At 37.4% G+C, this 18,355-nt stretch overlaps 1 protein-coding gene and 1 pseudogene across 7 annotated transcripts in view; one reads left to right on the forward strand and one right to left on the reverse strand.

The window, feature by feature from the left end:
- Positions 1-18,355, forward strand: part of EXOC1 (exocyst complex component 1) — a 33,647-nt gene that overhangs the window by 7,083 nt on the left and 8,209 nt on the right. For 2 of the 7 annotated variants that reach the window (XM_088130899.1, XM_007430490.3), the window contains 8 exons: positions 4,218-4,405; positions 7,132-7,359; positions 7,653-7,785; positions 9,308-9,417; positions 10,489-10,542; positions 12,358-12,507; positions 13,603-13,708; positions 16,310-16,354. In XM_088130899.1, the coding sequence (XP_087987025.1) occupies positions 4,218-4,405; positions 7,132-7,359; positions 7,653-7,785; positions 9,308-9,417; positions 10,489-10,542; positions 12,358-12,507; positions 13,603-13,708; positions 16,310-16,354 (1,014 nt within the window). The remainder of the gene's footprint in view (positions 1-4,217; positions 4,406-7,131; positions 7,360-7,652; positions 7,786-9,307; positions 9,418-10,488; positions 10,543-12,357; positions 12,508-13,602; positions 13,709-16,309; positions 16,355-18,355) is intronic. The other 5 variants (XM_088130910.1, XM_007430493.3, XM_088130915.1 and 2 more) reach the window with 3 other exon arrangements.
- On the reverse strand, positions 13,774-13,906 carry LOC112540911 (U4 spliceosomal RNA; annotated as a pseudogene).

Genomic DNA, 18,355 nt, shown 5'->3' on the forward strand with positions numbered 1-18,355 from the left:
GTCAGCAAAAATAAGAAACATTTTAGCTGGATCTTGTGATCATGTCATATTCCACTTGAATGAAAAAGTTATGCTTCTAATTTAGAAAAAAGCTTACACTGAACCCTATTGCTGGTGAAGCTGATCATGGAATAATCCAAACAAATACTCAATTTGCTGGATTGTTGCCAGTCTAGTATTGCATGTAGTACATCACCCAAGTTATACTATGAATATTTCCCTTTATAATAAAATGTATATAGCCTATAAAGCACAAATTAAGATGGAGCAGCATTATAAAAAACTTGGAAATAGGTATAGATCATAAACTGTCTTAGACCTTGCATGTCTAACATGCATTTTCTTCAACAGCAGTGGTAGTGATAGCATGGTTTCATTTTTGATGGCTTGTCCACCTCCTTTTCTTTCTCTCTCTTTCTCTTTCCATATATGCTCCAGATGTATTTATTTATTTTGTAATGGTCTCCGGTGGGTTTTCACAATGCCCTAAATAAAAGTTACTGTTGAAGAGATAAATCACTATTTCCATAAATAAGCTCAAAAATAAGCTAACATATAGTCTAAGATCAGGTGTGGTGAGCTTAAAATATTGCTGAAATATATTTTCCAGCAGTCCTTTTTAATCTGGCAAACAGAGAGGGATACTAGGAATTGTGGTTTAGTAATATCCAGAGTGCCACAGGTTTTTCAGTTACGACTTAAATGAATGGGCTGAAGCTAACATACAGGTTCTCACATACAGGTTAAACTAGACCAAGCCTAGATTTACCTCCTCAAAATTAAGCAAGATGTAATTGCAGGACTATGTGATTACTTGCTAAAATAATAAGCTTTGTGGAGGATATTTGCATATATGGTAAAAGTTCTAAGGAGAACACTACAGTGGGAGAAACAGTGCAATGAGATAGTCAGAGAATTAACAGTGCTAACTAATAGAAATAGCTTTAGTAAGTGAAAGTCTAGAAAGGTTACATTTGAATGCTTCCAGTTCTTTTCTAAAAGGGACAGTGTGGAAACTGGAACAACAAAAGCTAGCTTGTAGGATCAGTAAATCTAGAGCAGTGCTTTTCAAACTTGGCAAATTTAAGATGTATGGACTTCGACTTCCAGAATTCCCCAGCCAGCATTCCCCAGCAGACATTCTCAGACATAACACTCCCTAGTTCTCACAAAGATGAGGGAGGAGGGAAGTGTATTGAGAGTTATGTCAGCTCATCACGGTAGACCAGACTAGAAAACCGAAGTTATGAATGCTAATACTACTTTTATTATTGAATTACAGTAACAGAATCTTGCAAATCTGCATGACCTGCCCCCCCCCACCTTTATCTTTGTGAGAACTAAAGAGTGTCAAGCCTGAGATGCTTTCTCAAATTACATCTCTGCCTCGGACTCAATTTTCTTTTATCTGACCATTGTCTTGGTTGCGGCTCTTCTTCCTGTTCCTCAAGGTTGTTCCTACTTCCCATTATACATTTCTCATGCTCAGTCATCACATAGGTTAATAAAATTTTTGAGAACAACAGTGTACTGGAAGGATTCAAAAGGAAGGTGTATTATATAGAAGGTAATCATTTAAATGTACAATTTGATCTAAACAGGGTTTTTTTTTCCAAAGACACTGATACATGTTTCAGAGAGTTGGATAAAAAATACACTATAAATGGGTAATTAATTTATGCTCCTTAAAAATGAGTCATATTGAAGTATCTATGAATCTAGATTTAATGTTGTGTCTGAAACATCATTACTAAAGACAAGGTATATTAAAAGGAAGCAGGAATAATAAAGCATTATTATTGGCCTAATTTTTACTCAATATTAAATTTGAGCTTAAAACAAGTTCTGAAATTAACTATTATGTTTCCTTAATTATGAAAAGTATTAATGTATGTATTTATTAAAATCATATTTTAATAATATGCAGATTAAAATAACTGTCTAAAAGAAGACACTCAATGCAGAAGAAATGCCCTTTTATTATTATTTGTCACTGAATGTTGTTATGCATTCTTGTTACTGCCTTTATTTTATTGTTTCTAATGTAAATGGTTGCCAAAATCATCACTCTGAATATTGATAATGTATCAAGCTGAGAGAAATATCATAGATTTTTCTAATTGTTTTTCATCATAGTTAATATCTATTTTTCTCTTGCTGAAACAAAAATAAGAGAAATATTGCTTACTTTGTAGACAACTTTAAGCAGTATCTCTGAGAAATCATCTGCTTTCACATCAAAATTATCAATAAAAGTCAAGCATTTTCTAAAAATGTATATCACAGTAAATGACGGCACCTAGCTGATCTTGGCTGACCCCCCCCCCCAAAAAAACCCCAAAGCAAATTCAGACCTGGTTATTTAAATATTTTTGAAATGCCAGGGTAAAGTATTTTTAAAATGCCTGAGAAAACAAAAAATGATTGAGCTGACACTGAAACAAGTGCAATTCTATGGGAATACCCATAGAGAAAATATTCCAAACTTGAGGTATCACAATTGAGAAAACCTTCCCCTTATGAAACTTAATGGAGTTGAGGTATGTGGAAAAGACCATTTTATGTGATGAGAAGATTAAGATCAACCAGAAGGGATAACTTGCATGAGGCCTTCAGAAACCTCCCAAAGTTGCTATAAATTATAATATTTAAGATAGTTGCAAGTCTTCTAAATTCGAACCCTAACATAAGAGAGGAATTATGTCATGAATAATTGGAGAGTAGTCATATTACTCTCGAAGTAATGTTAATTATGTTGAATTCTAAATAAATTCAACATACTTCAAATAACCTTATCTATTGTTCTTTTGGAATTTGGCACACTCCTGAAAGGCAGAGTGTAGCTCTTTGCCCAGATGAAGATGAACATCCCAGGTATAGGAAGAGGTCCTCTTACACCAGATGGCACCACCTAGCCAACCTTGGCTGATATCAGAAAAGTTAAACAGGGTCAAACCTCGGTAGTAATTGGGAGGAGAACATCAGGACATCCCAGAGTCGTAGCCTAGACTGGGAAGGCAAAAAACTCCCGTGGAAGATGGCAGTGGCAAGTCACTTCTGTCTTCCTGCCAAGGAATGGAGGCATCCATGCGGTCACTGGGAGTTCAACTTCAGTCAGGAGAACCTTTTTAAAGAGACAGTGAAGTGACATTTAATTAGGAAAAAACAGAGTAAACTGAATCTTTGAAAGTTGATTTTATTTTTAGAAAGCAATATTCTGCATGCTGGAAATCGTTTAGGAAGGAATTGAAAATAAAATGGTGACGATCGTAATGCCTTTATACAATTCAGAAACTGCCTGCTATACTGTGTATCTTTCAAGAACACTGTAGAGTTAGAATTGGGCAATAAACGTGATCCAGTTGCTGGAAAAGCTCGATATGAAGCAACACTGTTCTTTGGGCTTTTAAAAGATGGAAAGTGAGGCATGATAGTGCTATGTAAAATTATGCATTGAAGAATATAAAGGGGAAGACTTTTTTCTCTGAATCTGAGATCATCCACTAATTCTGAATGATGGAGAATTCCAGAAAGAGAAAAGGGTGAATGTCTTTGCACTGTTAGAAAATGCAGTGATGGCCATTCATTTAGTAGGCTTGCAAATTATAAGGGTGCAACTTTGCATTATTAAAATTTGGTGATACCAGGTAAAGGTGGTAGAAAATATCCAATCATTCTGGCAGAAATTTCTTTTAATTAAAGGGAAAGGCAGAGAGAGGAGAAAGAATTAATCTTGCAACTGATCTTTAAAAAAATGTTTGAAGGATACTTTATTTTTCAGATGACTTCTAAGGAAATGACATGGATGACCCATTTCACAGTTAGCTACAACAAATATCCACTGTCTTAAGGTCTAATGTAGGATCCTAGTGGGTACAGGTTGGTGGATGGGTAAGATTTCAAGAATAGATTTTTTTTTTTTTTTACAACTTGGTTAAAAATTATGGAGCAACTTAAAATTTCAATTTATTAATCTCTCAGTAACAGGTTAAGAGCATGGATGAACTTAAACAGAATATTTTTATGCTACATGATATTAGATTAAAGAATATGAATGTTTCCTAGCTATTTGACTTACAGTGAGGCTTATGTTATATGGGCATTTCTAATCCCTTTTCTTAGACATTATTTGAATTAGCCAGAATGCTTTTGATAACCAATGCAACTGTATCACTTTTTCATGAAATATGACCATTTCTCCTCCTCCTCCTCTTAAGAATCTGTTCCCAGTGGTGAAAATCAGAATGTGGCAGGAGGAGATGAAGAGGCAGTGGATGAATATCAAGAACTGAATGCTAGGGAAGAGCAAGATATTGAAATAATGATGGAAGGCTGTGAATATGCCATCTCTAATGCAGAAGCCTTTGCAGATAAGCTATCTAGAGAGCTACAAGTTCTTGATGGGGTAAGGCTGTCTTGTTCTATACTGATGATGGTGTACTTCGCAAGTCAGTGAAACATTGACTATATGGGTAGAAAGTAGCTGCGTTGGGATTCAGATGAAGAACTTTTTACTCATCCTTAACTTCAAAGTGAGTAATGCTTTATTGACATTAGATTTAAAATTAATATTTTGGTCTACACTTCTGGAATGTTCTCGGTTTTGTTCTGTGTGCTGTAAATCTGCTATGTCAGAAATAGTTTTAGTCATGTTTCATAAAACTACTGTATTTATCTGCGTATAACACGCACCTTTTTCCTTAAAATTTGGGGCTGAAATCCTAGCTGTGTGTTATATGCTGATACTCAAGCGGCAGGGCTGGGAGAGTGGAGCCTTCATTTGAGCCAGGGCTGTAACTGGGGCAGCTCTGCAGAGCAGGAGATGAGTGGCGGGTGAGCGAATGAAAATCGGTCAGCTCATCGCTCGTGCGAGCGAAAACTGATGCTCCCCATCGCTCGCACGAGTGCCTGAGCTCCGCAGAGCAAGAGGTGAGCGGCTGGCGAGTGAGCTCAGGGGCTCACGCAAGCGATGGGGAGCACCTGTTTTCTTCATTCAAAGAGGTCCTTTTTCTTTCATATTACATATTTACCTTATAAGTGGTATAAATATTAATAAACAAAAAGTTCAGAGCTCCCTTTATTTTGCTTCCAAGTCATTTATTTTAAATTTAAGTTTTTTTTACTTAAACTTCCTTCTTAAAATTAAGGTGCGTGTTATACGCCTATGCGTGTTATACACCAATAAATATGGTAATTCAAATTTCCATTCAGCTCACAGAATAGTTCATGGAATCTCAAGAATGTATGTTAATTCCAAAATAGCTGATGGAAGGCATGTATGTCATGAGCGAAATAGCTGTAGTTTACAAGACATCGATATACCAGTGCCCATATTGACTGCAGCTCAGGGTGAAATTTTTACTTACTGATTTTCTTCTGTGCTCTTCGCTGCTCCTCACTTGCAATATGAAGCACTAAAAGCTGCCTATGTACTGCAGCGTGTCCCAGTAGCACTGTCTGATTAGTTGTATTTAATGCACACTTATCAAAGAGGTTAATTAATGCTCTAGTATCTCAGATACAAGATTGCAGTACTGTCAGCATAGTTTAATTTCAAAGTTGATTAAACAATGATAACAGTTAAAGGTGGTCAGTTTGGTTTAGGTTAGTAAAATATTTTAGTACATATGCAAGGAAAATAATGTTACAGGATGATATCCTAGTTTCAATATTCCAGTCACAGCAGTAAAGTTGAGTGGAAACCAGTATTATAAAGAAGTATTCTTTAAAAATCTTCATTCCATACGTTAGGAGCTCCTCAAATGTTTCACCATTGGAATACTGCTTCAAAGCAAGAAACGTTGCCCCTTCCCCAAATCAGCTATAGCAAACATGCAAAGAACGTGCAAACGTGCTTTGGAAAGCTGTTCTCATTCAGGTGTTGAACCAGTACAAGAGAGTTTTAAGCGTATCATGAGAAGAATTCAATAATATAGTAGAACTGTATAACTGATTAGTGATCAATTATATTTTACTAATAGCGCTTTGACATTTACGAACAGCAATGGGCAAAATTAAGCTGAATAAAGCAAATTAAATCAAAAACTCACTTTTATATCTAACTCTCTTTCAGTGTTTGGGCCCTATACTTCCCCAATAATGTAACTGAGTACTCAACCTCTGATGTACTATCCCCTTCAGGTTCCACCAGAACTCACATACAAGTTGAAGGGAGGCAGGTTTAGCATGAAGTTCACCATGAGACCTAAATTCTTATGTGCTTACATTGACATCCTTAGGGATAACTCGACAACCTGGTGGATCATTGTTTCAGAGGTATTTAATTATTTAAACAGAGAAACAGAATCATCACAGGCGGGCAAAAAAGCAGTTAGAGCGGGAGCATTTCCGACTTCCTGACGTCTTCCCCATTGATTTCCCCCCACCCACATACCCTTCCCCTGTCCCTCTGCACTTGCATTACACCGGCCACCTGCACACCCCCGTGTACCTTCTCTGACCTGTGCCACATCCTTGCGCACCCTCCCCAACCTGCATCTTCCCCGAGTTGCATTGCACCCTCAAGCACCCTCCCTGACCTTCACTGCACCTCTTGGGCACTCCCTTGCATCCTTGTGCATCATCCCTGACCTGCACTGTGCCTCTCATGCACCCTCCCCGACCCTCGCTGCACCTCTTCTGTACCCCCTTGCTCCCTCCCCCATCCGGCAACAGTCGCTTACTTTCCTTACCTAAACAAAGAAAGAGAATAACCACGGGCAAAAAAGTAGTGGGATTGGTAGTGACTTTTGACTTCCTGCCGGTTTCCCCATTGATTTTCCTTGTGGGAAGCTGGCAGGGAGCGTTGGAAGTGATGATCACATGTCTGCGACTGATCATGGTGGCGTGGCAGTGCTGAAGCAGCCACAACTTTTCCAAATTTCAATCCCACTGGAGTCATGGGTCCCGAATTTTGGACGCATTCTGTAAGTTAGCCCATTTGAAGTAACTTGGTTCAAAAATTGATGCCCTATGATGCACTGCCTTGCCCAATTGAGTGTTACAAGCAAACAGACAAAATGGTTTAGTAGTATATAGATTGAAGTCCCGCTGCCAATGGTTGCTGTTACAGTCACCAGTTGCATTTACTTCAAATTTGACTATTGGTTAATTTTGCTGTTTGCTTTATAGGCAAACATCCAATCAATTATGGCCTCTGAGAAACAGGTGAACATTTTGATGAAATTGCTGGATGAGGCACTGAAAGAAGTAGACCAAATTGAACTGAAGCTGAGCAGTTACGAAGAAATGCTCCAGAGCGTAAAAGAACAAATGGATCAGATTTCAGAAAGCAACCATCTAATTCATCTCAGCAACACGAACAACCTAAAACTGTTGTCGGAGATAGAGTTCCTTGTTGTGAGCATTTAAATATTCTCAATTATGGGTATCATCCATACCAAATATTTGGAGTTATGCACTCTAACTCTTGTGGGGTTGTTTATGCCTTCACAAAGCTAATTTAAAATCCTAGGGGCTCTTTGGTAGAATCTGGGGAAAAGTTATAGTTCAGGAGGATATCTGGAGGGTGGTAGCTTGAGGAAGCCTGATTGAAATGGTCTTATTGAAACATATGGAAAAAAGAATAGTTGGGCTCCTTTCCATAAGAAAAGTAAATTGTGCTTTAGAGTTTGGTTCCACTGTTGTTGCAGAACCATATGGATTTGGCCAAAGGTCACATCAAGGCCCTCCAGGAAGGAGACCTCTCCTCTTCACGTGGCATTGAGGCCTGCACAAATGCAGCAGACGCACTCTTACAATGTATGAATGTAGCTCTTCAGCCAGGTAGGCATTAAAGAAAAAAAAAACAGATGTGTATGTTGTGACCATATCCTCTGGTTGATATGTTCTGGTTTCTTTAAGTTCTCAAAAAACCAAAATCAGAACAATCTTTGTTGCAGTCATTAACCAACACAAAGTAAAAATAACAGTAGGCTTAAAGATGAGATTAAACGGATTAAAATAAGTCACAGCGAGTATAAAACTCAGATTTTAACTACAATAAATGTTAAAGATAAAAAGCTTCTCTTAAAATACGAGTGGTTTGGGCTAGTAAAAAACTAAGTTAGTCCTAAATTTAGAGCTAGGAATAAGCCATATTTAGCATACTATAATGAAGCAAGTTCAGTTGCTTTTAGTTACTATATGTCTTATTTTATGTGGAACCACAGAGAACCTGGCTAGTTATATATGCATCTGGATTAGTGTCAGATAACAGGAGCTATGCATATTGTAGAGAGTAAGGAAGATGACATCGACAGAGATATGCAGGATCCATCGCCTAGGCAAAAGGGGCTAAAGCATTTTTAAACTACAGAACAAGATAACATTTGTAAGCTGCTGAGGCAGACACTTGCCTAATTTACTGAATTATAAGGAGGAAGAAGAGGTGCAGCACAATCAGATTTCCAAGATTCTGTTATTATTGCCAGTCTCTATAAAAGTAGTTTAAGCCTTCCTGTGGAGTTGATTTCCTGGTCTGGTGTGTTCTATCTAGTGGGGCTGACAAATACATGGATTTGCCCTTGAAGACCATCCAAAAACTGCAGTGGTCCAGAATGCAGTGGGATGGGCAGTTATGGGTGCATCTCAATATGCCCATGTTACACCACTGCTCCATGACCTTCACTGGCACCCAGTGTCCTTCTGGGTGGAATTCAGGTGCTGGTTATCACCTATAAAGCTCTTCATGGCATGGGACCAGGTTATTTGAGGGACTGTCTCTCCCCAGTTGTTTCTACCTGTCTCACCATGTCCGACAGGAGGGTACACTCCATGTTCCCTTAGTTAAAGAATGCCATCTAATGGGAGGTAGGAAGTGGGCCTTTTCTGTCACAGCACTCGTCCTCTGGAACACCATTCTTCCAACAGTAGATTGGGCCTGACCCTGCTGGCCTTTCACAAAGCACTGAAGACCTGGACGTGCTCCAGACCATGGGGTTGGGAGATTAAATGGCCTGTGAGATGTGACTATTGTTGAGTGTTTATTGTGTTTGTTCTTAGTGACCCCTGGAGGTTTTCATGCTTTTGTTGATATTGTTTTTTGTATTGTTAGGAATACGTTGTTAGCCGTCCAAAGTCATATCTGCATTTTATGGGTAGCCATATAAATTGATTAAATAAATAAATTGTTGGATGGTAAAACCAATAATATTATTCAGAAGGAGAGTAATTAGGGCTGTGCAGGGTTCTGTGTAGACTTGACAGTAGAGGAGGCCATGTTCAATCGATTCTACTTGTACTGATTTACAGAGACCTATTTGTAATGACCACAGTCTCAAAAACTCTTTCCATTTTCTGATCACAGGACACGAATTGCTTCATGCGGTCAATCAACAGCAGCAGCGGTTTAGTGACCTGCGTGAGCAGTTTGCACGAAGACTAGCCAGTCACCTCAACAATGTCTTTGTTCAACAGGTGCTGCTTTTATCTTTTCTTACTTTGTACTTGGTTCCTCACTTTAGTTTTCAGAGTTTTCTAGAAACTCTGTTTTAATAAAAGCTTTTTCTTAAGCTGACCATCACCTTGCACACTCCTCCTCCATAATGAAATATGTTATAGAAAATAAAGTGGAATTAATTATTCTGGTTGCCAGTACCCTTTATGTAAAATTAATAGTTGAAAGTCATCTAGGAGAACAGATGCTGCCTGATTTTTTGCAATGTGGGAAATATAATTGTTGTGAGTCTTCAAGAGAATGAGACTGGCCATTTGATTATCCAGACATATCCAGAAAGGCAGTTTTTATAGTAGAATAGGATTAAGGTTATTGAATGGAATAGCCTTTATTCATGTAAACCTTATATGTTTAAATCCACAATAGAAGTTTAAGTCATGGTGTTCCAAACAGGTAGTGATTAGTATTGTTATATGGAGCTGGTATATTGTCACCTAAAAGAGGTCTCTCTTGGGGGTATATTTATGTTCTAGAATAAATGAGAAAATAAACAGTCCACAGTGTTATTAAAAGGCAGTTCCATAGCCCAAGCCCCAAACATCTGAGTCAGGTGTGTCAAAGAACGTGGATGCGCAGAAGAGCGTAAAGTCCCAATTGTGAATATCCTATCCAGATTCAGCCTTGTAGGGGCATGATGGGCAGTTTTACTAGCAACTCAATTCCGAACTTGTCCTTTGCCCTTGTAGGTAGGCATTTGGGATAGACCCAAACAGATGGAAGTCATGCTGTGATGATGCAAAAATGTAAAACAATACCCCATTTTAAGAGAACCTGCTTTTCTGGATTCTATTAAGTGTTATTTACAGTACATAATTCTGATGGTTAAAGGGATGGCTCTGTTTGTTATCTGAAATGTGTATGTCATTATAAAATGTATATAGATATATAAGATATAGGAATACAAGAATGTCTGTAGAGATCTTCAGATGGTCCTGCAAGTGTATATATATATTCCAAAGCAATTCATCTTTTTTGGGGCAACTCTATTCAGTTCTGTGTGTTTTTTATCCCTGTATTTTATCTCCAAATAGTTTATTGAGCTGGAGAAGGGTCTCAGTAACAGGTCCTACTATCTTTCAGTTTCTGTGAGTATAGAGTTTGAATCAAGCTGCTTGAATTTTACTCAGCCTCTTTTTAAACAAAGCTTGCTAAACCTAACTATTTCTTGCAGTGTTGCCTCTGTAAAATAGGAAATATCGCTTGTGAGTTTGGAGAACAAGTCCTTGTGACTGTTACCTTTTCTTTAAATCTTTCACACTTTGAGCACTTGGTAAAGAAGTATATCGTAGATAAGATACTGAATTTAGATGGACAATGAGCAGAGTATATGGTTAATATGAAGTGCACGATTAAAGCTGTATCAAAGTGAATTGTTTGAGAAGGACATATGGATGCACTAGTTTATTAGCTCTGCAAATGTCATGATGGATCATTTCCAAAAGTTTTTTTCCTCATTAGGTACCTCTTCCTAATTACTAAATTATATAGTGATCCTTCTTATCCCCTCCCTAGAAGCTGGTTTGTGCTTGGTTCTCATTGACTCATTTGAGTCTTTTGTCCTATTGAGGATTTTTTCTTAATTTCTTTGTTTTCTTGCAAAACATGGGTGATGATGATACCGATGATACCTTCCATGGTGTGAATGGATGATTCTGTTTTGACTGCATAAGAATTTGCCCTCAGAAAATGAGTTTGCTATAGCAAAGGTAGGCAAACTTTTTGGCAAGGAGACACATGGACATTTTGAAAGTATGTTGTTGAGGCTTCCACTGAAATGGCTATTATGGTAATGGTGGCCATTCAACAGACATCAATTTACAGATAACTAGTGAGGGTGTTCCTTGCCTATCTTATTATTTCCTGAATTGTTATCTTTCCACTATAGCTTATTTCTGTCATTTTTCTGGGGGGTTGGACATGCTTTCAAACACAGCACTAAATTGCAGCCATCCATCTTTTTTTTTTATTTTTCTAAAAATACTTATCAGTCCTTTGTATGATGTAGAAGCATTGTTTTAAAGACACATGATGCTAAAAAGCTGTCACTTTGCCTTAATGTTTCAATTTTTAAAAAGTCAAATAGTACTCAAGCGATGGTGGGAGCTTGGAAGTTTAAAAAAAAAAAGATTTGCAGACCCATTGGTATCTCTGTAGATTAACTGACTATCCTAGTAAATATAAATTCTATATATCCGTATTGGGTCAATCACATTTTGCAATTTATTCAAGCTTATCAAACTCAAGACATAGTGATCATGATTTCCCTTTTCACTTTTATTGAACAAAAGTTAAGTTGGATCTCATTGCTAAGGTCTTGTTTTTTCTCTATAGACAAATAGTTGGTCAATAGTGTGGCTTAAATGTACATGAACGGTGTTTGTTAACTAGCATTGCTTTGTGTTAACATCTTGTCTGGAGTTGCATGTCAAAAACATACAATAAATTTTATTAAAAGCTTGTCCTTGACAAGATTGAAGAATGTCACTCAAGGCAAAGATTACAAATAAAAGAAAGCTTCATTTTCACTTCACGGAGAATTGAAATACTTGTATATTTGTGTACAAGTATAAATTGAAATTAATTACTTAATTAAATTACAAGTTTAAGGAGGGCCATCTTGAACTTTTCAGCAGAAGAAGCAACTCCTGACAAGAAGAATGCTTTGTGGTTGCAAGATATTCCTAACATGTAATCTGTAATTGTTTATTTTGTCCTTTATGTTGTTTCTAAATGTTACCGCTATTTGTTTTTCACAGAACAGCAGGAAGGCATACCTAACAAATGACAAGCAGCCTCTCTTTTCTATGATTAAATGGCAATCCCTTGGGCTGTCTGGGTGTGCAGATGTACCCTAAATGCAATTTACCAGCAGCTTCCTTCTGTTGCTTCCTTCCACAAAGGGCCATGACCAAAGTTCTACTCTCGCGCAGCACTCTGTGGAGCTGACATTGCCAAATCATCACCCTTTTCACCGCGACCTACTCCGGTATGCCAAACTTATGGAGTGGTTAAAGAACACAGATTATGGGAAATATGAAGGGCTAACAAAGGTAAGGAGCCCAAAAAGCAAAATAGGAATGGAATATGGCACTCTTTTACAAAATCAAACACCTTTTTCATCTACAACCTAGATAGTGATTTTAGATTATTCCCCCAAATGTGACAGCTGTGAATTTGGAGAAAGCTACTTTTCCTTTACAAGGACTTCTTAAGATCATATGTTAAGAGAAGAAAGGGTTTCCTTATAGTGTCAGCATTTTTTCTTGGCCATTCTTTCTCTTTTTTTTAAAATACATTTTATTAAAGAGATTTACAACAATAATACAAACTGAAATCAGAAAAAAAAGAGAAAAGAATAGAAAGAAAAACAAAGAGCAAAGAAGAAAAAGGAGAAAAAGAGAAATGGGGGGGGGGAAATATTTAAAGAAGCGACTCCTGATCTTCCTTGCAGCAAGTACAAGCAAATTAATATTTCCCCCACCCCCTATGAAATTACATAGGTGGTTTACTTCTTCCCATAACTCCCTCTCCCTTTATCTTTTCTTGGCCATTCTCAGTAGATTGCAAGTTGTATTTGAATTGCTTTGGCTGGTGTCTTGTTTTGTTAGGCATCAGACTTAAGAGTAAGACACTTCGCTGTACAGATATACTTGTTTTCAAATGCTTAACATTTCTTTTCATACATCTACAGCAACTACAGATGAGAAATTAAGGAAGTCAAGCAAAAACCATGGCTTTATGCATAAGATACTATTCATGGATTTCACATTAGTGGCCATCCCCCAAAGTAGGCATGCTAAACAGACCATGAACCATATTGTTGTAAAATTAAACATATTTGAAGATTTTGCAATATGGCACTGCACTGGTACAAGACTTTGGCTTTGTGAGTTGGTGGCTATTGGCTAGAGTGCCTGAGCAATTAGTAAAAAATCCCCCAGACTCATTGTTTTATGACCTAAAGATAAATGAAATAAGGTCCTTTCTCCATTGCATGTTTTGTTCCAATAACTTTACTGCTGTCCAGGAGATGCTGATTTGTCAAAATTATCTTAAATGTGTGGGTATAAAAACAGTTGAACTGTCTGTATTCTCTCTTTTGAAGCCAACTGTACATATAAGTCTGTGTCTGCTTTTCTTTGAAGAACTATACGGATTATTTATCACGGTTGTATGAAAGAGAAATAAAGGATTTTTTCGAAGTTGCCAAGATTAAAATGACAGGTGCAACTAAGGAAGGAAAGAAGTTTGGTAAGTTTTTTTTTAAATATTGAAGAGTTTTTTGTTTTGCAGTTAATCACTCAGAGTGTAGTGGCAAATACAGAATTATTTCAATAATCTTAAAAATATTAGCTCTTTGCTAGATGTAAATAAGTACTATTTATTTATTAGTAATAATTATGCCTCGGATGAGCCTCATTGGCTATGAAACTGCCGCTGCGTAAAGCTGGATGTAAAAAAAATACTATAGATCTCATTTTCTGCAACATGTTCACTGGAAATGAAATAAATGACATTTTGCAAGATTGTTGAAATTTTGTAAGAGTTTGAGAAGAGGATTCAGATTATTGGGTAAATTTGATAATGATGCCTGGGCTGGAAAGATTTACTGAACTAAACACTGTCCTTTGCTTGATAGACAGAGTAACAGTGACCTCTATTTAACTGTTGTTGGTGCTGCCTGATTTTCTGCAGATATGATTTTGGGAACCTTTCACAGGTAGCCCCAGTGTCCCCAGAAAGACCAGAGATTCCAGTGAGGGATGATTGGAAATCATTTTTCCAATCTTAAAATCTTAAGGGTTCTTTTTGTTTGTTTTTGTTTTTTGGGGGGGCAGTGCTGATGATTGATCTTAGGAGTGGATTCTTCTAAATATCTCAGTTATGGAATGTATAAATTGAACCACATACACAACTTCTTTCTTGGAGGGAAGAAAATGCACGCTTCTAGCAGCTTGTTTTCTTACCAGCAAGACTGGTTTTTGCTTTTTTTAATGGAAAGCAAAGAGGATATTGATGGGGTGTAGGGAGAAGCAATCACAAAGACATATAATTCAGTTTATATGGGGTAAACAGTTCATCTTTTCTTGATATGCAGTTTGGGTTAGTTTGGAACCAGAACCTTGCCTTCCTTCAAGAATTGAATATTGATGTATACAGCCAGAGCCTGTCCAGTTAAGAAAAACATAAATATTGCTATGTGCAACAGAAGTGTATTTGTTCCATTTTTAAATGGTTGTATGTCCCCATCCTTAATGTTTTTATTTTAAAAAGTCAGTATATTGACTTTTTGTTATATTTTTGTTATATTGTTTTAACTTTATAGTTGCAATTGTGGAATTATCTTAAATATGTTTTTAATTTGTTTTGTTCTGCATTTGATGGAAAATCCAATAATACAAATTGGTAGATTATTAGATACTGTATTTCCAAGGCTAGCTTTATATACCCAGTCTGCAGAGGAGGCTTATCCAGCTGTCTACTCTAAAAGAACACCTCTGAGCTACATTCTAACAAAAGTTCATTATTTTCTTATATTAATTGGTTCTGACATGAACTTTTTTCTGCTTATGTTGGATCAAAATAGGAGTAGCCACAGGGTATCTGCAGCAGACAGTCAAGCAGTGTCATGTGCATCATGACATCGTTGCACAAATGATGCAAACTGTGCATTTGTGTGGTATGCATGTTTACTTGGAAGTAAATCCACTTGAATGCTTTGGACCTTACTTCTAAATAACCACGTACAAGATTGTACTGAATTTTATTTCCTGTGGGCATTGTGCTCACACCCAAACACAGTTACATGACAGCAAAATGGGTAGAAAATAGCCCTGCATAACACATGAACAAATGATTATTACCTATCTAAATTGTAAAAATGAGATCAGACTTACCAAATTTAAGATGTTTTGGAATCTACGTGTGTATGGTTTTGTATGAAGATGCACGTTTGCCTCATGCAATACCATATATTTAAATATTTGCTAAGCCTTTCACAGCTTTCTTTGGTGGACCTAAATTACTTTTGAGGATGATTTCTCAGTGGAAAATGATTATCTGATTTTGCTATATAAAAGTAGCAGTTTATCTCTTGGCTTACAACTTGGGTTGTCCCATTGTTGGGCAAGCCTAACAGTGCAAGCAGGAAAGTGACCGGTTAGAGAGACACCTGACTCTAGAAGACGACCAAGGGAAGTAGGTGCTGCATTCGGTCCAAGAGAACTACACCCACATCCCTTGCCATGCTGCAGAGGAAGTTGGAGTCATCTTCTGGATTAGGGTAAAAGATAAGGATACAATCTCCTTTAAATCAGACTTGGCCCCTGGTGACTACATAGGCACACCCATGTAGTTTGGGTTTGCAGCAATGTAGAAATGGTTTGTAGTCACTGTTAATAAAATGGTCTGCAATCCAAAGACGCGTCTCAGGATCTTATGTGAACTTTGTAAAAGATCCTATCACACCTTTTTCCAGTTCAGATCTTGTGGCTTCTTTGGGCTGCCAGATTCTTTGAGCAAGATCTGCCTTCTCTTACAACTTGTGCACACCTGAAGTGCCATCTTGCATTCAGGACTCACAACCATTTGTGTTTGTTGTTTCCCCTCTGAATAAAACCTGGGAAATCGTTGAGAGGCTACTTAACACATATTTTCTGCAATATATTTAAATATATTCTACATTAGTACCTCCCCAGCTCTGTATGTTTGCAACTTGTAGTTACTTGCTTCTCATAGTTCTCTGCATGTTTCTTTCCAGCTAGTGCTTAACTTGCATCTTGTGCATGGTTTGTGCAAAATGCATTTTTAACTTGTCTTTGTCTTTGATGCTTGCAACCTAATCCATCCCAGCCACACTGCCTCGAAAAGAAAGTGCTGTCAAACAAGAAACAGAGAGTGAGTATAACTAGAGTTTTAAATGGTTATTGCCAGTGCATTTCATGTTTTGGTAAACAAAAAACAAAATTATCATGGCAAAACCTGTACATGGAGTTGTTAGATACAGTGTTTTTGCACCATCTGAGGTACAAGAAAACCAAATGTTCAATTGGGGAAGCAGCAAAACTTACTTGAATGCTGCAGAAGATTTCCAGGGAGATCTTGAGTCGTGGGCAAGATAAAATAGAATGTGTTTTAAAATTTATGTTACAGTTAGAAAGATCATATCTTCCTCATATTTCTTGGAATATGAGAAAAGTATTTTTAAAGTATACTGACCCTGCAAATGACTCCATGCAGATCAGCACTGCACGTAGGACAGCTGCAAGCCCACTGTAAGGATCTTATAATGGAAGACAATAATACTAGCATGGAATTCTTCTGCATCACATCACACCTATCATTATGGGAATACCATTTTGCTCATGTGAAGTCTGAATGGTGGAGCATTTCTCCTAGGTGTTCTCATCTACACTTCAGTTTAACTTGCAGAAACTTGTATACTTACATGTATGCTTCTGTATTTGTATTTTCAATTAGCTGCCAGCAGTTAATTTTGAGAAACATAATCTCAGAGGGTGCTACCTGACTTCCCACCTACATTCTCATCACTGAGAAAATTATTTCAGACATAACACCTTTGTTAGTCCACCTTCGTTAGTCCTAGGATCTATGACACGATTGGTATTCAGATATACCCTGTGGCACCGCCATTTGCATGGGCATCAAGTCATCTGTAACTTCCCCCAGGTGTTGTTTGTTGAGAACAATTGTGCTGCTCTTTGATTGCAGGTTGTTGTGACCACAGACATCAGGCTTCATTGCTGGAGGCTACTATGACCAGCATTTCATGAGGCTGGGGGTACTCTGGGTTGAATATTAAGTTACCATTGTAGTGTAGGCAGTTGTTTCAACCTAAATGTTTATTTTCCTCAACTCACATCCATTAATGCTCTAGCATAATTGGAAGGCACTTCTGATTATACAAAGGATGATCTCCAAGTGCTTGTGATTTCCTACCTACTGTTCTATTGCATTTCTTACACCATTACAAATGTTGGGCTACTGAATTATAGTTTCTGCATTCAAGAATGAGCCTTCTTTCTCCAGCACACCTGCAAATAAATATTGAAGACTAGATTAATCACTGTTTCTCTGGGTTGAATATTTTGGATAGTAATTAATCATAATTATGGTTACTAGAAACAAGCCAGTTTCATAAATGATGGTTGGAGTTTAGCTTCTTTTCGCTAATTGTAATTATGATTAACAGCAGTGTAGGGTCTGGATGATATACTAAATCAGGAATAATGCTACCAGATGTTTTGGGCTGCGACTCCAAATCCCTTACCATTGGCCATGCCAGTTTGGGCTGATGTGATTGCTGCTCCAAAATAATTAGAGAGAAACAAAACCTTCGAAAGTATCTTACCCCATCTCAAACAATGATATATTTAGAATTAAAGCAGAAGATTGCACTTTGCTCACAACTATGCTGGAAGATGAAGTGAGACCAAGAGTCTTCCTCATAATTTAAAATTTCACACAAATACCACCACTGTATTTTAGAGGGTCACCTACCCTTGAGTGGGGAAGGATGCAAGGGTTGGAAGCATGAAATATGGGGATGAAAAACCCCCATTCACTCAGTGGAACATTTTTTTAAAATGTGTGGGGAACACAAAATTGGGAGCTCTTACTATTTTGATTTAATAGTAAGAATAGTGTTCTCGTTTCTTTCCAATTGAAATGAAATATCACCAAACAGTAGTAAACAGATAAAAGTTTGTAAGAGTAACTGGCATGTGAGATGTTTCTACTGGAAGGGGCCCCAAAAACGAGAAGGCTTTTCCTAATTTTTCAGGAGTTGATTGCTTCTACTTTCTTCCTAAGAAATACTAATGCGTTGCTTTTGTTCCGCTTTGCTTCTAGAAGATGCCCCTTCATGAATTCCTCCTG

The sequence above is a fragment of the Python bivittatus genome, unplaced genomic scaffold (genome assembly GCF_059951505.1).
Source record: "Python bivittatus isolate LINGU-HERP-01145 unplaced genomic scaffold, Pbiv_v1 ctg000070_np1212, whole genome shotgun sequence".
Lineage (NCBI taxonomy): Eukaryota > Metazoa > Chordata > Lepidosauria > Squamata > Pythonidae > Python > Python bivittatus.